This window comes from Pongo pygmaeus, chromosome 1 (assembly GCF_028885625.2).
Source record: "Pongo pygmaeus isolate AG05252 chromosome 1, NHGRI_mPonPyg2-v2.0_pri, whole genome shotgun sequence".
Classification (NCBI taxonomy): domain Eukaryota; kingdom Metazoa; phylum Chordata; class Mammalia; order Primates; family Hominidae; genus Pongo; species Pongo pygmaeus.
The window spans coordinates 130,360,093-130,383,632 of NC_072373.2; the positions used below are offsets into that span (position 1 = coordinate 130,360,093).

General features: G+C 37.5%; 1 protein-coding gene and 1 long non-coding RNA gene across 3 annotated transcripts in view; one reads left to right on the forward strand and one right to left on the reverse strand.

Annotated features, from left to right (window-relative positions):
* PALMD (palmdelphin) overlaps positions 1-22,815 on the reverse strand; it is a 49,077-nt gene extending 26,262 nt beyond the window's left edge. Inside the window, exons 1-3 of the mRNA XM_054447826.2 lie at positions 22,231-22,815; positions 6,316-6,396; positions 1,032-1,156 (exon numbers count right to left, since the gene is read on the reverse strand). Coding sequence (XP_054303801.1) covers positions 1,032-1,156; positions 6,316-6,396; positions 22,231-22,275 — 251 coding nt within the window. The 5' untranslated portion in view covers positions 22,276-22,815. The remainder of the gene's footprint in view (positions 1-1,031; positions 1,157-6,315; positions 6,397-22,230) is intronic.
* The window catches only part of LOC129012264 (uncharacterized), a 111,526-nt gene continuing 110,789 nt past the window's right edge, over positions 22,804-23,540 (forward strand). For both annotated transcript variants that reach the window (XR_010123959.1, XR_008493590.2), the window contains exons 1-2: positions 22,804-23,047; positions 23,165-23,263. This is a non-coding gene — a long non-coding RNA (uncharacterized LOC129012264). The remainder of the gene's footprint in view (positions 23,048-23,164; positions 23,264-23,540) is intronic.

Sequence of the window (23,540 nt, forward strand, 5' to 3'; positions counted from 1 at the left end):
GTGCTTTTTTGCGTGTGATAATACTAATAATCCCATCTTACATTTGAGCTTTCCGGTTTTTTCATGTCCATCACCTTATTTCAAGCCAAGATAATTTTAGAACATTACTTCTTACACCAGCAGTTGCCTGACTGTACTGATCTCACAAAATAAACAGGAAAGGTTGTTGAGAAATGAAGTGAACACCTGTGACCAAATCATCAAAGAACTAGAAGAGGGAAACTGTGAGTAGAGTATTCCTATAGAACCTTCTTTCCAATATCATGGTTGTGACTGGGGGGGGGGGGCTGAGAGAAATATGATGGAAGGACAGGGTAAACACACCTGTAGACTTGTCACCTGTCCTAAGGTGAGAGTAGGGGCTGGGGCTGTGAAGAAGGGCTGTTGTTTGTGTACCTACCATGTGCTAGGTAGGTGCTGGTAGTTTAGCGCATGTATTTTTTAAAAGGTAGGCATTGTTACTACCATTCTGCAGGAAATAGGCTCAGGGAGGTATGAGTAAGTCATCAATATGCATTTAAAAATAAATCTAGTGTTGCTATACTCAGGTGATACTTATAGTAAAATTTCTACTGTGGCCTTTTGGTGTGTTTCCCTAGTCTTTTTTAGAAATTCATATGGAAGGCTGACCGCGGTGGCTGACACCTGTACATCGGGCGGCCGAGGCAGGTGCATCACTTTGAGCTCAGGAGTTCTAGACCAGCCTGGGCAACATGGTGAAACCCTGTCTCTACAAAAATACAAAAATTAGCTGAGCATTTGTGGTGGGTGCCTGTAGTCCTAGCTACTCAGGAGGCTGAGGCTGGAGAATTGCTTGGGCCCCGGGAGTGGAGGTTGCCATGAGCCGAGATCATGCCACTGCACTCCAGCCTGGGTGACAGTGTGAAAGCATGCCTTAAAAAAAAAAAAAAGAAAGAAATTCAAATGGAAGATTTGATTATGCCCCTGAAAGTGAGAATGGCATGTCTATGCACAACATGGGACAAAGTCAAAATAAAGGTAGTTGTGGAGTATCTCAGTGAGGGCCATACCTGAGGATACTTTGTTCTAGAACCTGGATCTGGTGCTGGTCTTGTTGATTTTGCTTCTTCATCTCTTCCTGTTCTTTTCCGCTGCTGATCCCATCTAGAAGCCATTTCTCCCTCAAGGCCTTTTTCTGATGTCAGGAAACATAAAGATATGTTCTTATATCGGTCAATAATTTCCAAAATCTCTTACTGCTTTCAAATCTTATGAATTTCAATAGGTGACACTTTAAAGAGGAATTATTTTCTCTCAGTGCCTTGCCTGAATAAATCTGGTATTTTCTTTCATTGTAACCTTCTTGACTCTATTCAAAGCCAGTTTTTATGCATCTAAATCCCATTTACACTTCAAGGTTTAGTTTGAGTCTCTCCTTCGGCATGAAGATCCCTGGCCCCCATACTCCTGGCAGCCCCATCCTGACCCTCACTTTCTGTCTTCAGAACCATGCCATACTGTATGTTTATCACAGTCATAATGGGACCTCATAATATGATGTCTTTAGTGTCATCTGTTATTGATGGGTATGTATCTTGTGTCCTTAACAAAGTCAAAAGCTTCTTGAAGCTATTTTGATATTCCCCCAGTAAGAGCATGCAATAACTGCTTTAAAAAAATCTTTTGTGGGATTAATTGGAATGGTGGGCAAAACAGAAGGTTGCTGTTGTACCTTAAACATATTCAGTGTTATTCTTAGGCTTTGTGGCAGCTGTTTATTGTTTTGCCTACTTAGCTCCCCTTCTTTCTTCTCAGAATCTCCCTGGTTATAGACATTCTTAAGCGCAAAATTTACTGATCTGTCTAAACGTTGGTGAGTTTTTGTCAACTTTAACAACACACAAAAAATTATGTTTCACCAGATGGAGAAAAAAAAAACTCCTCTTGAATTTGCATGAGGAAATTAAACGCCTGGGCCTGGAGTTTAAAGACCTAAGAAGACTTAAAACTAATGAAAAAGACCTGTAAATTTTTGATGGGCTTTAATTAGCATGTAGTCTACATCTCAAGTGGGAAGCGTCAGATGTATGGTCATGTTATTTTCAAGGAGTTCAAGTTTCTTTTTTTCTCCTGGAATAAAAGGGCTCTCATTATGTATCCAATCTGCTCTATAAATTATTTGTTCAGTTATTCATTGTTAATTATTCATTGGGGATTCACTATATTTAAAATCCGTGAGGAGAGAATGGGAACTTTATTTTCTGGGACTTCTTTCTCTTATATTGAAATTTAAATGAGAGTAAGTAAGAATAACTTCGTGTGTTTGTGTGTGTGTGTGTGTGTTTTTAAGGATGCTAGAATAAATACCACTGAGATACAAGTATCTCTGAGTTAAAAAAACATTTAAAATTAAGTTTAGTTGTGATAGATAATTACCAAAGGATGATTATTTTTTACTGAGGCAATGACTTTTAAATCTTTTTTTTCTTTTAAAAAAACCAATATAACATTATAACTTATAACATTACAAACAAATGTTATATGGAACTATAGTTTGGAAAACAGATGAATTCTGGACTGCTCTAATTGAAGCAGTGAGGGGGCCTGAAAGCTTATGGATACACAGAACATGGTTTGAAAACTACTAGATTTAGTAAATAACAGCTTCACCCCTGATCATCACATTTGTGTTGGCCTTTTCAGAATCTTAAGCAATTGCATGTGGACGATATACACCATAAGAGTAATTTGTATTACTCCACTCTGTGGCCAGAGATTCTTTACCCCAGTGTTATCTTAACCATTGATTATAGCTGTTTAGCTGTTTGCAAAAATGTTTTCCTGCAGACCCAGTAAATATGATTAACATTGGTCAAGATTCAGCTCCTGGGGTCAAAGATGCTAAGAAACTCTGAATATAGCAGCATTTTAATAATTTACCTTGATTCTAATTTATTTTTATCTAATGGAATTTTAGCTAATGCATAGGAAAGAAGACAGTAACACCTATAGAAGTAAGTTTTACTCCTTACAAACCACCTATAATGAAAGTTCCAGCCAATGGCATATATAGCTCTGTAAGAAACACTCAGATGGGGTGGTCTTATGAGGCTGAATTATAGAAAGTAGCGAATCATTCTTGTGATGTGATTAGGTTAACTTGGGGCTATATTCTTGGTTTTTAGTCTGGTTAGAGATAATTTTAATTTTAGTCTTGTAAAACTTTGTTCATACTTCATAAATTTTCATTTATGCCTGGTAGAGAACTCTTTGAACTTAAATATAAAATATTCAATTTGGATGTGCAATCGAAATAATATATGATGCAATCACATACATACTGTAGTAATCAAAAGAGTTATTTTGCTTTTATGTCACAGTTTAGACTTGTGCTTTAGTATATGAGGCTAATTAGTATAATAAAATTTACTTTACAATGAAATTCAGAATTGAAAGCCATATGAACTAAATGAAAATATGTGACATGCAGGTGATAGGTCTTTCTGCAGTTTTTTTAGGAAAAGGTTTTCCTGAACCACTTCTATATCTACCCAGAAGTTACAGTAAAGTAGGAATAAATTGTTTTTTCATAGATTGAATTGAATGGGCTCATGGAAATCAAAAATTTTTCAGATTGACTGTATTTTGTGTTTCCTGGTAACATGAGATTGTGATCATATTGCTAGGCAAGAAGATCCATACAGAAAAAAAATCTCTGTATGAGTAGTTTGAATATTAAGATGTAAAAAATGTCCCAGAAATTCCCTTGCTAGCACATTATGAGAATGATCATCAGGTTCAGGAGCTAAAGAATATCAGAGTGAGTTACTACAACTATTTTGAAATGTGTGTATTCTGATATAGGAGGAACACTTTGTAAATGTTTATGCTTATGTTGTTTAATGTGTGTCACTGAAGTATAATGAACTAGTTTGCAATCAGGAAAGTGGAGAGGATAGTCATGAAGACTAGGACAAACGGATGAAGAAAATAAGAGACAGGCTATAGAGGCCAACAGAGCTTTTTAATTTGGTGAAGACATTGTAGAATTGTTTTTAAAAATACTTTTGCACATTTTGAACCCCATTTTGGAATTATGCCTTGTTGCTGTTCGGTATAGACAACTATTTTCTGCAAAACTTGGAAGAATGTGCTCTACTGAAATAGCCACTCTTTCTTCTCCGTGCCCTGTGCAGTTTGTGCCTCCCATACAGTGTTTACCACAGAATAACTGTTATTATGAGTTTATGTATCAGTTACCATCTTAAGGATGCAGGCCAAATTTCACTTGTTTTATATTCTTAGTGTCTAGCTTCATACCTTGTACATAATATGTACTTAATAAATATTTATTGACCAAAGGCCCTATATACATCCATATAAATTCTACTTATCAGTTAAGACTCAGCTTGAATCCGATACCTTTAATGGTGGCTTCTTGACCACCCCAGATTAAAGAATACTTATACTGTAGTTTAAATTAAAACAAATATCATTTATCTTGTTTATTTAATCTTGAATTTCCCAAATTAGGACAATGTGTCATTTCCCCCAACTCCTAGCCCTGCTCCATGCCACACACACCCCTTTTGTCCAGTGAACAGCTTGGGAAAGTGGATAGCACTTTTGTGCAGAGAAAACGGAAACCTTTCGCTCCAGGTATAAGCATCCCTGAACCAGAGTGCACGACTGGCAAAGGAATGTGGGCAAGATTTTAGCACCATCATTTCAGGTACCTTTGTGCAGTACACAATCTGCACAACTGTATGTGGCAGTCCAAAACATGATAAATGTTTTGATTGGATTGGATCAGGAGAGGTCTCCTGTGTTCTGGAGAGCAAACCAATAAGGAAGATCATCTACTACTTTCCAGACTGTTTTTGGCAAGTGCTGGAATGAGGTGCTACTTCAGAAATGGAACTTTCAGTGAGTCAGGCTTTTCATGTGAAACTTACTTCTAGAACAAACTAAGGGGATATTTAAATCTTCTCTTCTACCGTGAGCTCCACTGTTTTGTGGCTACCCATTCTGCAAGGATAGCAATTGCCCATTCTCAAGGATAGCTAGAGAGCTATCATTTTACTCAGAAGCAGGAAGTAGTTCATTGGGAGATCCAGATTGTGTGTATTGTGTGTGTAATTGTGTGTGTGTGTGTGTAAATTGTGCAAGTGTGTGTGTGAGGGAGAGAGGGAGAGAGGAAAGGAGAGCAAATGACCTCTGGTTTTGGAGTTAGAAATGGCCTATCTAAAAAACTTTTTAGATTTGACTGTTGACTTCATTTGAATTGCACTGGAACAACTTGGAACTTTTTTTTTTTTTTTAATTTCATTGATTTTCTAGGAGTACACACTACATTTCTTGACTATGTATACTACTCATGTAAATTCAATGTGACATATTGGAAGGGGAGCAGACTAACTGTGCTTTGAAATTATCCATCAAACATCGGAAATGTCAACTTGTTTAGAAGCAGAGAAGCAAACAGAATCCAGAGAATAAGGCTAATTGGAATCTTAAATTATGTTTCTTTTCAGAGGCAGGTACTTGTTCCATTAGAAAAGTGAAGTCAGTTGCTTTCAGCAAGTTTAACTTAAGTTTGTAGACCCCGTGAGTGTGCAGCCTTGTATCATTAAGGGGATTCATTAAATCTATTGATAGCAGCTCTGTCAGATAAGTAGTTTCCTGCTTGGCCCTTTTCACAAGGAGCTGCTGTTTGTCATTTGCTTGCATCCTGTCACTAAGCTAAGTAATAAAATGTTGAAACTCAATGTGCTTTAATTACGAAATGGCCACACCCAGTGAAAGATGTAAAATCTGATTTTAAACGTGGAGAGTTATTTCTGGTTATGATCTCATGTTCTGTCAAAACAAAATAAAACAAAAACCCGAAGCATACTCAAACAACATTGGACTCATTGCACTGAGCTTTTAAATACAAGCATCCTTGACCAGGCCAGACACTGTTCTGCACCCCCGGGGGAATGACTGGCCTTTCATTGATTTCAAAAGGCACTTCCTAGCTGGATCCACTCCCTAGGGATATTAAGCAAGACTGCGAGCAGGGCCATATTCTCAAGGCTGAATTTTCAAGGTTGCTCAAGAAAATTGGGAAACTCAGTTATAAAGGATAAAAGTAATAAAACCATGTGTTCAACTTTGCACATGTTTGCTAGAAGGTATTAATCTCATATGCAAATGTTACTAGCTTGTTGGCCTCCCCTATGGTTATTACAACGTTAGTCAAACTATCTTGAAATTTTTTTCTTTCCTAAAGCTTTTCTACTATTGAAATTTGAGTACCAACAGAATTTTTGATTACAAAATCATTGAAATGAAATTAAAGCCATAAATTACCTTCAAATGCTGGTGCTTTAGTTTGTCTTCCTCTATTTTCAGACGCTTCTGTGAGATTTCTTCCTGTATTTTTCTTTTATCCTGAAATAAAAAAGTTCCAGTATATTTTATTTTTAAAATTTGCTTAATTATGTTTCCTTGGGGTTGTTGTCACTACCTGAATGGCCCATTAGTGATTTTTTTTGGCATTGGTATGAAGCTGCTTTGGAAACTCCTATTTCAAAGCAAAGGAGAGCAAAGTGAGACATTTGAAGCATTTTCCTTATGGGAAAATATGAAAAGGTACTTTTTCAAAGAGGGCTTAAACATCCTTCTTCACTCCCCTTTTCCTTCTTCCCCATTAGTCTAGCAAGATTGACCTACTGAGTGATGTAATAGAAAAAGTGAATTGTAAGCAGACAAGTTTTGAAATAGGTGTGAGGAAACATCGTAAGAGACTGATCCTGGTCCAAGGTTGAAGAAGCTTCTGGGTGAAAGGACTCCTTATGTGGAAAAACAGGTCAACCTATGGATCATTAGAAAACTAGGAAGTTGGAAATTGGGACTGTTTCCTCCTTGTATAGCCTGCTATGGGAAGATAGAGGAAAATAGTTTAGATAGTGCTTCTTAACACTAAGAAGGCTTTTAGCTCAGGTAAAACAAAACTCATGAAGATATGTTGTATCTTTCACCAAGTTTAAATTACATTACCTCAGACAACCCAGAAAGCATAACTACTGATACAAAAAGGTTGTACTTTTAAGAAAATATAGCAAATGTACTAAGTAGACAGCCTGGGTTTGACTTTTGCCTCCTCCACTTACTAGCTCTGTGTCTTGGGACAAAATCCTTAACTTCTCTGTGCCTCAGTCACCTCATCTGTAAAATGAGGATACTGAGAGTACTGACTTCATAAGATGTGAGCATTAAATGAACTGATATACATAAAAGTTTCTAGAACAGTGCTCGTCACAGTGCTCTAGAGGTATTTAATAACATTAAATAAATAAATATATAACTTGTTAATCACATAGAAAGCAACACATTAAATCTGACAGTGCTTTCATTAGCTTGAAGTGTTTTAGACATTCTCTGGAATTGTTTGAGACATTTGACTAGTTATGCAAAAAGGTCTTTATTTCCTCATTTTTGATGAGAGGTGACATTGTTCTCCATCTTATTCATATGTGTTGGTTTTAAATCTGCTTTCAAAATTAAAAACTCCCAAAGGATAAAATTTTGTTGCCAATAAAGACATCCAAAAGAAGTAAGCTGTAAAGGTAATTTAGAAGAAGGAGATCCAAAAATGTTTGGCAGCATTATTGATATAAGTGCATTATTGATATATAAGTGCATGGGTTCCCTGATGTGACTACTTTGAAGATAAAAACTCTTTTTTGATGTATAATTTCAGGTACATTTGTTGAAGAAAAGAAATATATTGCTCTCCAACTGTATGCTGCGTTTCTCTTTGCATGTAAGGAGAATATATGACTTCATCAGCTTATTATTATTATTATTATTATTATTATTATTGAGATAAGGTCTTATTCTGTTGCCCAGGCTGGAGTGCAGTGGCACAATCATGGCTCACTGTAGCCTTAACGTCCTGGGCTCAAACAATCCTCCTACCTTAGCCTCCTGAGTAACTGGGACTACAGGCGCATGCTACCATGCCTGGCTAATTTTTTGATGTTTTGTTGAGACAGGGTCTCACTATGTGACTCAGGCTATATCAGCTTACTTTTAAAATTTCACGAGTATTTCTTTTGAAAAAAAAAATAGCTAGGCAACAGGCATGGATCTTGAGAATCACTTCTTTCTTTGGATGAAATCTGGCCATTAGTAACAAAAACTCTGAAAGCCTCTGTGAGTCAATTCTTCACTCTCTCTAGAGGTTGTTATTTGAGCAAATATTAATTGTATTTTAAATTCATTGTGCCAAACATTTTGGTAGTTATTTTTCAGGCACAATTTTACTTAATACTCGTCATAACAAAGAGATACTATGGTAATTTCCATTTGAAAAAAGGAAATGGAAATTTAGGGGAAATTAACTCATCCAAGTTTCATCTGACAATTGTCAGAGCCGGGATTTGAACTCAGGCAGTCTGAAGTCAGCCTCCACACTCCTAGCCAATTCACTGTGCCATTCCCTGGAGTGGAAAGTTAATCAAGCTGGTCACAATTTCTGCCTTTTTCTTCTCCCTCGTGAAGTACTGTGGCCAGGAGGCACCACTAGGACAACAAGCACTGAGTGTGACCTCTCATTAGCAGGGAGCACATTTTTAGCTCCCTAGATGCTGGTGCTGCAACTAGCTCTCCGTGAAAAGCCCATAGAGAAGAGCATGTTTTGTGGGGTGGACAGGATTGCTGAACCCAGCAATGCCTCCCCACCCCTGCTCATTGCCAGTTTGGGCTAGTTTGCCATTTGGGCTAGTTTCATCTTGGGGTTAGTAATCAGGCAATTGAATCTGTGGGTAGAGGCATGCCATCCGAAGTGTTTTGGCAACACCAGGCTTATACAAGAGTTGCTAAGGAATACTAATGTTTTGTCGCTCAGGGGTAATATGATGCCTCTCTTATATCAGTCTAGGTAGGTAGGAAGGAAATTTCATAATGTTTATAGGCATGATCCTATTTTAAGATAGGCATACTTTTTCCTCATAAGATATTCATCAGCAGAGAGTTATTGTTCCTTTGCCAAATTTCATTGAACTCTGTTAGCATTAATGAAAAATAATATGACAATAACTTAGTTTCAGTATAGCAGAATAAACTATAAGTCAACCTTAAGATGTTTATCTAGCTCGATTGCTAGTGTACCAAAAATTATCATAGTAAGCTAATTTCTTCCCAGTTTTTCATGGAGCAAATAAATGTGAAATGCCATGTGCTTCCCCAAATTTTCCCAGAACCTGGAGCACTTCTATAGATAGCTGTTGCAACGTGGCACATCAGACATTACTGGTTATTAATGTAACCATTATGAATAACATATTGTTGCTTATTTCTCAATGTCCAACTACCTTGACTTTTTGTTCAATGGACGTTTACCTAGATTTTTAGCCATCTGACAGCCTATTTTAGCAACTGACGCCCACAAATTTCAACTTGTTAAAGGTTATCTCTTAATTATTTTGAAAATTAATTTATTCGCCTTATACAACTATAGTTATTGTGACCATCTATTAATATGATCCAATGATATTAACACAATCACATATTTGATAAAAGTAAGCACAATGCTTAAGAGTATAAGTATTTTAGTTATATTATTGACTAACAATGTGCTAAATTCTAATATGCCTAATCCTGTCAAGAAGGCAGAATTGATCCTGAGTTGTTTGATTATTGATTTATTCAATACTTAGCTACTTATGTGCAAATACTATATTCAAGATGATATTAGGAGTTGTGCAGTGTTTAAAAATTATTTGACAGATGTGAGTTTACATTCTTTTTTTTTTTTTTTTTGAGACAGCATCTCGCTCTGTCACTGAGGCTGGAGTGCAGTGGCATAATTGTAGCTCACTGAAGATTCAATTTCCCAGGCTCAAATCATCCTCCTGCCTCAGCCTTTCAAGTAGCTGGGACTACAGGTGCACGTCACCACACCTGGCTGTATTTTTTATTTTTTAATTTTTTTTTGAGATGGAGTCTCGCTCTGTCACCCAGGCTGGAGTGCAATGGTGGGATCTCGGCTCACTGCAAGCTCCGCCTCCCAGATTCACGCCATTCTCCTGCCTCAGCCTCCCGAGTAGCTGGGACTACAGGCGCCCGCCACCGCACGCAGCTAATTTTTTGTATTTTTAGTAGAGATGGGGTTTCACTGTGTTAGTCAGGATGGTCTCGATCTCCTGACCTTGTGATCCACCCGCCTCAGCCTCCCAAAGTGCTGGGATTACAGGCGTGAGCCACCGTGCCCGGGCTATATTTTTTTATTTTTATTTTTAAGAGAGACAAGGTCTTTCTGTGTTGCCCAGGCTGGTCTCAAACTCCTGAGCTCAAGCAATCCTCCTACCTTGGCTAAAGAAAGTCATTTGTGTAAGTAACTATAGTCTGAGAAATAAAGTTATCACACGTAATAGTTTTTCTTTTTTCTTTTTTTTTTTGAGACAGAGTCTTGCACCGTCATCTAGGCTGGAGTGTAGTGGCACAGTCTTAACTCACTACAACCTCTGCCTCCTGGTCTCAAGTGATTCTCGTGCCTAAGCCTCCCAAGTAGATGAGGTTACAGGCATGCCCCACCACGCCCGGGTAATTTTTGTATTTTTAGTAGAGATGATGGAGTTTTGCCATGTTGGCCAGGCTGGTCTTGAAATCCTGGCCTCAAGTGATCTGCTCGCCTTGGCCTCCCAAAGTGTTGGGATTACAGGCGTGAGCCACTGTGCCAGCCAACATGTAATAACAACTTTAGTAGTAATACATGTTATCGCTAAGGCATTAGTAATGTACGATGCAGGTTGAGGGGAGACAGGGAGAGGTTGTTCCTAGCTGATGTCATTAAGAGAAGCTTTGGAGTAGTATCTGAGTGGAATATTTTGGGTGGTTACAATGAGGCTGGGGAGTATGGAGAAAGGACGTTCAAGTCAAGGGCTTGATGTGAGCAAATTCTAAAAAATGTGGGACATTATTTAGAACAGCAAGTCTGGAATCTAAGTTACCATATAGGGAGTGGCAGGAAATTAAGAACAGCCAGATGAGGATAGATTTTCAGTAGCTAATACTGAATGGCATGACAAAGGGTTCAGAATTTATTTACATATTGAGATAAGGAGCAATAAAAAGTTTTCAGGGGAAGAAGAACGATAGAGTTAAAAGCATGTTTTAAGAAGTTGAATATGGCCTCATTGTGTAATAGCTATAGAAAGGAGAGAAGACGAAGAGGAGAATCAGTTAGGCCACTGCACAACTCATACATAAGGCCATGAGAGCTTGAACAAGAAGGAGCAGACGGCATGGATGTCAGAGTTAGCAAGGAGTTAGAATTGTCAGGACTTGGCAACTGATGACATATCATTGAGGAAAAGGAAAGTGTCAAATGGAATGCAAGGCTCTTATGTTCAGGAAACTGACGAGAGAGCAGAATGACGCATAGACATAGGAGTATCAGGAGAAGGAAGAGTTTGGAAAAAAAGATGATGGATTCGCTAAGTTTGAGGTGTCCTTGGGCCAAATAGGTAGAATTATCTGCTAGGCAGTTGGAATGTTGGATGGAGAGAGATGAAGAATCAGAGCTAGAGATAAAGATGTGTGAGTTTTGAAAGGGATAGATGAGAGCGCAATGAGAGACATTTTTTATGAAAAGAAAAGGAGGCTAAGGAGAGCCTCCATGAAGCACCTACATTTAATGGGCATAGGAGAAGGGGAACCCACATGGAAGTTTATTTTGGGTCAGTCTGATATTATTTGTAACAGGACTTGGTGAATTTGGCCACATAACTGAAAGGAGCAATGAACGAACCGTGTTATTTCAAATAAACAGATTGTGGGGAGCACAAAGGGCAACCACTGAGTCATGATATTGCAAGTTGGGAGAGATCTAGTGATCCTACGGTCCAAATGCTTCATTTTACATATTAGAGTTTGAAACCTTAAGAGGTTAAGTGGCTTGCTTAGAAAGGTATTTAGTAGCAGGGCCAAGACTAGTAAGAAGATCTTCTTAATTCTCAGTCCTGGGCTCTTTTTACTTCTCACTAACTCTACAAAAGAAAAGCATGGTTGTGGGCATTTAGGCAAGGATAAAAGTAAAGAAAAACAGAAGCCATCTTACTACTTGACTAGAAAGAGGGTATAGGTGGTTTTTCTAAACCAACTGAAACAATTGGAAGGGGCAAGTTAGTGCAATGATTGAAGAATTAAAATAGTTGAATGTTTTCAGATTCATTTTTCTAGAAGCTGATAATCTTATAACTTCATGATTAGCTTTGCTGATATTTTCATTGCTTAGGGTCTGAAAAGAACACTAGTAGAAACTGCTTATTTGAATTTAAGTACTACCAACAATGCAGAGTTGGTGGAGTGCAAATAATGGTAACTTTGAGAAAAAGAGATGTGTTAACAGTATTCTTAGGAAAGAATCCAGGGCATAATTAAAAGTTTACCAGATTTCAGTAGAAGTATATTTTACGATTCTTGAGAAACATTCTTAAAAAAATTATTGAAAATGGAGCAAAAATTTCAAGAGGGAAGATAGATTATAAGGCATGGGCAATTTACGAATGGAAACATGGACACACAATTAAAAATGATGTCGGGTAAGAAGAAAAGAGAGCTACTATTTAAAAAAATAAAACCAAATCATTTACTATCACTGAGAGTTTCCCAATAAGCTCACACAACCAAGAATAAAGATAAGACAGTGACACCTATTTATAATAGTGTAAATAAGGTAAAAATTCAGGGTGATGTGAAGATGTGAAACATGAAAACACTGAGGGCACAAAAAGTGCATGCGTGTGTGTGTGTGTGTGTGTGTGTGTGCATGTGTGTTATGCTGAGAACAAAAAGATAAAGGCAACAAGATGACTGCTGAGATACATAGCGTAATATTAAAATGACAGAGATAAAATATGATTCCGTTTCTGCTTTAATTTCATATTTTTGATTAAGGAGAATAATCTTGATCATCTAAAGGGTAGAACAAAAATGTCTAAAGCGAAATCAAAGCTGAAGAGTAAATACAGCACTGAAGACAGAGCTGCTCTAGTCTTCAGTCTCTGATGAGTTTCATTTCAGGGGGTAGAAAAATTTATAGACATGACAGAAAAATATTGTTAAGTAACCTCTTTGGAATCTTGGATGAAGTGAAAAGATACTGGAAGACTGAAAGTGGCAAGTGACCCAATTTTTTTGAAGAGGCAAAGAGGTGAATGATGAGTATTTAAAGACTGGTGAAATTACAGATTAATCCCTAGCAAAGTTGTAGAATGAATTGCATCCAGACAAGGAATGTGGTATTTAGACAAGGAATAGGTCTAGGTGGTAGCAGTTGATGACTAAAAACAAAGCATTTAAAACTCACACTATTTTTTATTGCTTAATTATTTCAAGATCTGCAGATGATGAAGGTTTAAGATGGTTTTAATAATAACTAACATTTATTAAGTTTTTAAATGTTTTTAATATTATCATCTAAGACTCAATAATTATTCATCCATTTTTCTTTTAAAAAATGACCATAATTCAGCTGAATTTATTTTGATCCATCATAGATGCTGAGTAATTGTTTTTCTAAATTTTTAACTATGTATCTGAAGTTTTATCAAATAATTCTTTCCTATTGACTTAGTATGAAACTTTTATTACTTACTAATTTTTAAAAATGTACATTAGGGTCAGTTGCAGGTTATCTGTATAGTTTCTCTAACTATTGATTCTGGTACCAACACTGCATAGTTTAGATCATTTACCAATTACATATATTCAAGTTTTCCTTTATTGCTGTTATCAAAAATGTATTGATTAATAGCCATAGTTTGTTTTTCTAGTTGGACTTTGGAATCATTTTGTTAAATTCCAACAGAAACAAAATTGAAAACCCAACTAATTCCTTATTTATCCACATTCCCCACCAAATCAGAGAAATCAACCAACCAAGCAACTAACCAACCAAACAAAATTCTACATGCCTTGATGAAATTTAAAAAGTTACTCTTAATGGTCACTATCCAGAGATAATCAGAGATTGATAATGTTATATAAGATTTATATCTGCATAATTTATTATAGTTCATATAAAATTGGGATTATTTTTACATGTTTAGTAATATAAATTAACCACAATTTATATTGTGGATGCGAATACCTCCTTAGAGATTTTGATTGAAACTGTATTAAACTTAAAATAAATTTGGAAGTATATGATAGCTTTTCTGTTTTAAAACTGCACTTTCAGGAATAGTGTGCGTCTCTCATCACATATAGCATGTCACTTGGTAAAGTTTTGTTGTACAAATACTGCACGTTTCCTTAGTAGGTATAAAAATGCAAACATTTCTTCATCTAAATCTGGCATACTTCCTTACTAGTATTATTTTTAAATTTTAACATTGTAAAATATTATAGCTATTAAGGGTAGGATATTTGCACACTATATTTTCTGATTAATTTCTGTTTTTCAGAAAGCTACTGCTTTTTATATATTCACTGTGTATCTGGCTTCTTTACTGAACTTTCAAGTCAATTCTTAACTTTAGAGACACTGAAGATGAAAACTAGAGAGTTCATTAACTTTCTCAAGTCACGTGATTGATCGAGTGGTGGAACTTGTGTTGAACCTGATTTTCTACAATTCCAGGGGTGATGCTTTTTTATCTTTTATTTTTATTATTTTCCTTCTTCCTTATTGCTTTTCAAATATATCAGTAGAAATACAATTCCCCAAATAAGGGACATTATAGCACCAAAGGTCTCTATACTCATGAGTTCTGATCAACTCTTAGCACCAACTTCTAACAGTTACACTGACATTTTGGAGATTGTCTGGAATGAGTCTGTGAAGAATGACTGAAATCCAGAAAAAAAAAAACTGTATAGCTTCAGTGGCAGGAGTCATGAAGATTGGGTGGAAGTTAGAGGCAACTAGATTCTGGTACATTATGGCAGAACTCTTAACCCAGAGAGCTGTTCTCAAATGGAAAAGGGTGTTTTTGGGGGGTGTTGATCCATGTGATACTGAAGTGCTCAAGGAGAAGCTGGGTGAACTTGAGCATGGTGTAAAGAGAGTGAGGATGTGGATAAAGAAGTTTCTACATTTTCTTCTGTTCCAATAATTATGTCTGCATCTAGCTTTGAAATATCCTAATTCTTAAGTTAGCCATGGAAATTGGGCATGGTTATCACTACTATTTATGGGGTGAATTAAAAAGCACAAATTTTCTAAACCTCATTTATCAAATAATTGTAGTCTTCTTTCCCAACCTTACAACACATTCTCACATACCTCTAAACAGAATCCAGCGTGTGTTTTACTCTTTTATTCCTTTGTCTACCCTATCTTGTTTGTTCTAACAACTAGTGACAAAACAAAACAAAACCAGGATAAACAACAAACACATAACAGACCCCTGAATAATCAAGGGGCGATGGTAAATTTGGCTGGGTCTTCAGTGAAAAAAAATCTGTCTGCAGGCCAGACAATCATTAGCTTTCACCCTTTCTCAGCTTGATTGTATTTGTTCGTTCATTCATTCACTCACTTAGGACGGTTTTTTTGTTTTGTTTTGTTTTGGTGCTCCAGCTAGTGTTGAGCTCGTTGTTGAGGGAACTGTGAAAGATGCAAGGATGTCTTTGTCTTGAGAATTCCTGGCTGCAGGGAAGAGGCTACGTAAAGGAAGTGGGATGGGGAGGAAGGCAGAGGCAAAAGGGGCCTGAACTATTAGGTGCTCTGAAAAATGACTTTGATTCTGTTCCAAACCTCTTAAAAATAATAACAAATACTTCTGAAATGACACCACAGTCTCTTCTTGCCCACTTCTATTCCTTGCAAACTGGGGAAGGTGGGAGGAGACTGCAGAGGTGGAGAACTGTTTCGGGTTAGAAAATGTGGTTAAGCAAAGCAGACACTCCATAGTTTCTTCTCTTGGCTCCACGTCAAACTGTATTAATAAGAGTGAACAATAGAAATCTGAGGAAGTTTATTTTCTTTTCTTTCCCTTTCCTTTCCTTTCCTTTCCTTTCCTTTTCCTTTCCTTTGCTTTCTTTCTTTTTTCTTTCCTTTCCTTTTCTCTTTTCTGTCTTTTCTTTTCTTTTCTGATGGAGTCTCACTCTGTTACCCAGGCTGGAGTGCAGTGATGCAATCACAGCTCACTGCAACCTCTGCCTCCCAGGTTCAAGCAATTCTTGTTCCTCAGCTTCCCAAGTAGCTGGGATTACAGGCACAGACCACCATGCCCAGCTAATTTTTGTATTTTTAGTAGAGACAGGGTTTCACCATGTTGGCCAGGCTGGGTTTGAACTCCTGGCCTTAAGTGATCCGCCTGCCTCAACCTCCCAAAGTGCTGGGATTATAGACATGAGCTACCATGCCCAGCCAGAAATCTAAAGAAGTCCTGAACAGGGGTCAGGGGTGTGATTTTGATGTTTATAAAAATTTATCATGATGCCGTGGTCAGAGAATCTCATGAGCAGAGGAATAGATTCAAGTTCCGACATTTGACTAATTCCTTAGCTTTTCTTGGCCTAGGCTTTCTGCCATAAAATGGGAATGATAACATATGCTTTTGAAAATACTCATAGGACTGCTTGGACAAATGAGATAAAATGGATGTGAAAGTTTTATTTTTCATAGCCTAAATGCTGCGTAAGAATAGGCACTGTTATAATTGTTAGAAATCTCACAATTCTTTTTCTTAGGAGATGTCCATTTTATTCCAGAGTTGTTAGCATAATTGTTTAGGAATAGCTGTTGTAGCCCACTTTGCTATGTTACATCATCCTGTGTCAATCACTGATGCATTTAATAGATTGAAAACTTGATGCTTAGGACAGAAGCTAGTTTTGAATTCCATTCAGAACTTCCGAGGATAACCTAGCTCTACGTCTTAAGTGGCTTGACTGAATCCTCTCAGTCCCTGGGATTTTATGTAAAAACTATAAGTATAGATGTTTTAGAAAAATGTGCATGCCACAGGGTTCTGGGTAAGGGAACTTCTTAAGGAGGTAAATTTTCATGGAGTCTCTTCCCAAAATGACATTACTATCATTTAAATAAATTAAAATATTCTTATTTCTTTTTAAGAGAGGGTAGGTAGTTTGAGACTGCAGATTAAAAAGTGGAAGTCCTATTGCAGTTTTAGCATTGAACTGTGTTGCATTTGTTTATACTCTGGTTAGTCTTAGATGCTTATTCTCTAATTTGTTTTAATCACAGTTTTCTAAAGAAGCAGCTTTTCCTTTCAACCATCCAGTAATGTTCAGAAAGTTCATGGGGATCTTTGTCAGTAGAGGAGTTAGCAAAGTAGCATTATCATTTTGTTGCACAGTGGAAAAACCTTCCCCAGTTAACAAAAAGCAGTTTCCTTAATGAGCTATCAAAATTATTATACCTCATCACATGGTCTCCTTTATGGGTGGGCTATTATGTTTGGCAAAGAAGTGTGGCATACCACATTTGTTTGAAGAAACCTTTCCCTCTCTGGAAGAAACATGTAATCTTGGTACAGCACTGTGGAAAATTGTGCTGAGGTTTCACTGTTGAATATTCCGGCATGGGACTTTTATATTTAGAAGACTGCTACATCTTCATGTACCATCTTCATGTGAATTTCTTTGGAAGCTCCTGACAAATTAGAAGTTGTTCCCCTAACTATGTCTTAATCATGAGGTATGTTGGTTAACAATGGGGCATTAATGCATTCTTTGGCCACTAGTACTTTAAGAATTCCTTAGAACTCTAAATAATACAATGATCCAAACACATGTTAAGGTATGCCTTTGTTAAAGACCCAGGCTAGTTTACACTTGTTTTCACTCTCTTATTTGTTCAGATAGAGCGAATAAGGAAAAATATATATGGCCAGTCTGGAATACAGAAACAGGGCTGACTTCTTGGGTTTGTGACCTGTGAAGTCACCCAGGTCATCATGCTCAGAAGGGCCTAACACTTAGATCAAAGCTCTGTTGTCACCACCTTGAAATTTTGAATACCTTTTGAACGAGGGCCACCACATTCCCTTGTGTTTTGGGCCTCACAAATCACACAGCAGGTCTTGCTTTTGGGTCACTAACTGTCTTACTGACTGTTAGAAGAGCCCAGATATTGACAAAAAGGGAACAAGATGAGGTAGAGTGCCCAGAGACACTTGTAACAGGGAACATGTGCTAAAGAAATAACTAGAACCCATCTGTGTTCATGTTCTTGTTTTAATATTGGTCTTTGTACTGTGGAGATTTCTGTTTTATGTAAAGAACTCCATGTCTCTTAAATTCCTATATTTACAAGTCAAGATAAATTTATTTGGGTATTTGGGAGTGGAAAGCAGTAGGGAGTGGATCAGGGGAAATGTGAGAGCTTTTTTTTTTTTCATCATGAGCAGCTTTGGCCAGCAAAATCTGGCTCTGTTGCTCAAATTCCAGTGTCAGGACTTTATATGGCTCCTTTCCAAATGGAGGCAGTCCTAGGCAGGTGCTTGTACTTGTGATTATTTTTATTGTCTAACTTTTGACAGAACTCACCTCCTTCACATCTAGGCTCAAACGTCACCCTCTTTGTGAAGCCCACACTGACCACTCTATTTTAACTTACAACGCACTCCCATCCCCACTCCTCATACTCCAGACTCCCCTTATTTCACTTCTTTTCATTTAAATGCACAAGGCTTGGTACATAGTAGGTGCCTAATAACCATTAATTGAATAAAGGCATGAGAGACTGTGTTGATAACACACATTCCTTACAGTTAAAGGTAAGCCTGGAGGAGAATAAAAATGTCAGCTTTCTTCTTACTCTCTTTTCCTCAGTTGAGTCTGTTCTCTGAAATTGGATTCCAGTTCTTAAACTTCCTCTGAGTTCATCCTTCAAATAGAACTGAGTCTATGATCGCAAGACAGTTTAAGATCTAGTTTTCCAGTTTGAGCATATCCATATTTGTAATGGTATTTTCCAATGTCGCTGTAGGCATGGGGGTAAGAAAATGTATTAGCTGTGGAGGAGTTGTTAAGAGTATACAGAACGTTACTCATCCTAAGGGAATCTTTGTGTTTCTGAGGAGATACCCTGGGCCTTTTCATTGTTCTTCAGTGTGGGCCACGTTCACTTTCAGACAGTATCTCTGTAGGGATAACTCTGTCAGTGGTACATTCAGTCCTTCATCTCACGCTTCTCGAGAATGCTGGAGTCATTGGTATCCTCAGTTCCAGTATTGTTAAAGGTGAATTTCAAATTACTAGTCTGTTTCAAAATACTATTGAGTTCCAATTAGCTCACCTTTTGTAGAAAGATCAGCTATTTGTTCAAGTGTGTACTGACTTGAAAAGGGCCTCAAGAGACATTTTAAAGATCAAACATAATAGTTAATTAATTTTAAGCAGCCCTGTTTTTAAATTATAGTTGAAAACTGAACTTCTAGGCAAAGGGGTACTTTGACCATTAATTTAGTAAGGGAAGAGTTGGTGCATGGATAAAGTATTAAGGAAGAACATGATAGTAATTGTGTTAAATAGAATCTACATTTGGTATACCCAAACTGAAGTATCTACCCTTGAACAATTGTTTCTGCATACTTTCATAATTTTGCTCTTATTCTCTTTAAATCTTTAAGAAGACATCTGACTAATCTAAAATTCAATTTACTGATCTGATATGAGAAACGAATGGCATCACGATAGTAATTTAGTTTTCAATTTGAGAGCCTAAGTGTCACATTTCAACTACTTAATGTGTTTAACCTTTTTTTTTTTTGAGAAAAAGAAAAAAGACTGGCACTTGGATCTTTGTTCTGTCAAATTCTAGGTACATACATTTATTTTTTCAATTCTTTGCAGTGAAAAATAATGACTTTTTAGGCACTTGAAACCAGGTAGAATAAATACAACTGTGAAGATTATTTTATTTTATAGCCAGCAATTGGAGAAACAAATTTTAATGTAAAAATCAAATAGATCCTAGAGTGTAAAAGTTGTTTTTTTTCCTCCAAAGTGAGGTCTCTGTGTTGCTATGTCTGGGTGCATTGGGGAATTGCCTTCTGATTTCATTCTTGAAGTATACAAAAAATTATTTCAGTGTAGGTAAGTAGGAGGAAAAATCTAAAATGAGAAGATACTCTCTGAGTTTTAGTCTAGGTTGGAGATTCTGAGGCTTAAGCACTTCCAAAAATGAAATAATTCTTGCAAACTCTCTGCATACTCTGTGATTTTATTTTCCTAGGGGAAAGAGACTAGCTGAGGTGGCTTCCTGGGCAAGGCAAGGGTGAGGGCGAGGAAAGCTGGCATGTCCCAGGGCGTCCAAGAGGGAGGAGAGTGGATGTGTTGTTTCCATGGACACACCACTGCTCCACTTTTCCTCTAGGTGGTGACAAATGTGACTGGATTTAGCCTGGTGAGGTGTAGGCTGGTTTATGAGAAATTTGTTCCCATAAACTTTTTCCAGTTTTTTCCCTACAACCTTTATACAAGTATATTACTTCCAAGCTAGAATTACTTTGTGATCTTACTTGGGAGATTTGTTTAATCCTTTCTAATGGGATATATTTAGGCTGATGGAATAATCCAAAATTTTTTTTTTTAATCATCAAAAAAGCATACATCTGCATATTCAGGAACCTACTTACTCTCTTGACGGCTTTTAAGACATTATGAGGATTTTCTGTCTCTATTTGTGTTTGGAACCTTCAGTGACTAAGATTCCTAGCCTTAGAAATAACTGTATACAGCCATATCTTTGGAACATGTGTGGCTTTGGTAAGAGTTATAAGGTGCACTGGAGGGAAAAAGGGCTCGAGCAAGGGTGTGCCCCAACTGAAAGAGGAAAATTCAGAACAAGAGCCTACTTGTCTATTTCAATTAGCTAATTAGGAGATATAAGCATTAGAAATAGTGGAGCTTGTGACCACACAACTCACACAGTCTAATAAAGTAACCTTTAGACAACAGCTGTAATGTAAAAGGCCCATGCCAAAAACAACAGAGCAGAGCCGAGTTCCTGTCCCTTAAAGCAGGACAGCTGAGATGGTGGCTGAGTTTAATAACAAAAAAGGACAAAACAAAACAAACAATAATCCCGACCAAGGTTTTCTGAAGAGAGGAACATGTAATAATTAGAAGCTAGACATTTAACAAAGCATTGTTTTATGGAAAAGTGCCAACCTTATCAATAGACTTCTGGTGTCTTACTATTGGCTAAGAAGACATTTCAATTTACTGAATGTTTTCTGGGTGAAACTAAGACACTGTATCAATTTAGTAAAAAATCTAAATTAGGATTATCGTAATTAGTTATGCAATGAAAATTTTAAGAACAACAACAAAAAATCCCTGATTTAGCATCAGTTTTTAAAAAGTACTCATTTTTTTCCTATACCGAATGTCAGTGGCAGAAAATGATGAGAAATTGGGATATTGCTTTCCAAAGATCTTTTTCTTCTTAAAACAATTACATCAAAAGTTATAGCTAGTGATAAATGATTGTGACACAGATTTTCAAGTTACTGCCAAATACAGGGTTTTATAAAATTAAAAAGAAACCTGGATCATTTAAGAAAAGTAATTTATTTCTGGCTTTGACTTTTTCCCGGAACAAACATAAAAAATGTACAATTTTCCTTCTCGGTATTAACAAAATATTTTCCAAATCCACTGCATGCACTGCATTCCTTTTATTAGGATCTTATTCAGTTTGTGACTCTGCTGGAAACTGATATCTTAGAATTAATCTGATACATGCTTTTACCTACTTTTCTCTTGTTCAATGCTTAAATTACGTATATTAACATTCATTTTAATTATCTTAGGCTTTCTGGAACATGCTACCACACTACAAATACAAAGTTTCAGGTCATTTTTAAAATTTCTTTTTCTCTCTTTTAAAAAAAATTCTAACTCTTTGAGGCATTCATAGCTTAAAAAAGTTTCCATGTTGGGGATCTGTTTTTTTGTCTAATGCCAGTCAAATGGACATTCAAGGAAAAACTGCCTTTCTAAGGTACACCACGGAGTGTGAAAGATAGTTAATCAGACTGCCTTAACAGCTTTTGATTGTTGTTTAAAATGCAGGCACAGCCGTTTTGAAAATCAAGAACGTTTGCCCTGCACTCAGGTTCTGAAGCCCCAGAGTTACAGAGGGTCATAAGAGTTAAGAGAGAAACAGAGACGCGTCCATGAAGGCTGACAGTTCTGTTTTTCCACTTACGAGGGCTCAGCAACAGGGGCAGCCGGCCACGGTCTGGCTTCCTCTAAGCAACCACCTTAATGAGTTATAACTGTATGCAGACTTACTGTGATGGCCTGGAGTCTTCCCTTCACCAGCTCAGCTTCTTCCATTCTAGAAGTCAAGGACAGTCAGACGGGGAAGCAAGTCCAAAGCTACCATAAATCAAGGAGCCTCCTGGGGGAGAGGAGCGGGGGTGACAGAAGAGAAGCAGGGAGAAATCCGCTCTTTGCACCAGTGGAGAAATGGAGAAATTCCCGACTTGTCAGGAGCGTCTCCGAGCAGATGCACAGATCAGGCCAGACAGACACATGTAATGAGGGTGTGCTGGGGAGGCAGACGCTGAGGCTGCTGGCATGAGTTGACTGACAAGTTTGAACGGCAGCAGCACAAGCCCTTTTCCTTCAGGAGCTGCCAGCTCTTTGTTGTAATGTGCACAGTTAGCAAGGCACATTTTCTTATTAACTGTTGCTTACCCAATTCATTATTTTCCAGGAGTGGCACAGAGAGCCAACACACTGAGTGTTTAATCAGCCTCTACTCTAGCAACACACAGCCATCCCCGGATGTGTGGGTCTGTGTGTGTTTGTACAAAGCTCATTTACCTGCTCGCTAGCTCTAGGGGAGAGAGCCTTACCTTGACTGAGGCAGAAGCGCCGAGTCACTTGTTTGCCTTTCTTCCACTGATTGGATTTGATAATAATACAACAATCTATAGCTACTTTAAACTTCATGTAGTGGTAAATCTACACTGGTTTGTTCTCCCCCTTCTACACCCCACCCCCGACCCCCCTGCTCAGCAATTTGTTGCAAACTTTGGAATCTTTAGGTCATGGAGAAATCAAAGGTGTTAATGTGACTATATTAAGAAGTTGGCCCACCAAGGTATTTAGTGTGGCTTAAACACCAAGTGCCACCTTTTGTTATTGCTTGACTTGGATTTCTATGGAATGCAGTTTTCTTTCTTGGACGCTGTTCAGAAATGACACTCTTGGCTTTCAGGAAGGTGCCCATTTTGACCTCACCGGTTACGCAAGAGAGAGGAGTGAGCCTTTGAAAATGTGATGAGACATTCGGTAACTGCCTGGAGCCCGGCACTGTGTGAGTATTCCCCCATCCTTTAGAAAAAGGCAGGCAAGCCCAGTGAGACTCTTAGGTCAAAGCAGAGGCTGGGAAGCTGTACAACTGGCTCTGTCTGTTTTCTTTTCCCTACAGGTTCTTTAATTAAATTTTGCTGAAGTAAATCCTACTTACCAGCTACCTTATTATTATGTGTTTGAATGCTATTGAGCACTTTCATATCAACATTCAGCTGAAGAGGTTAAAAGGACAACCCAAACATTGAACATATGGTTTAATTTCCTTTGCAGTGTTGATA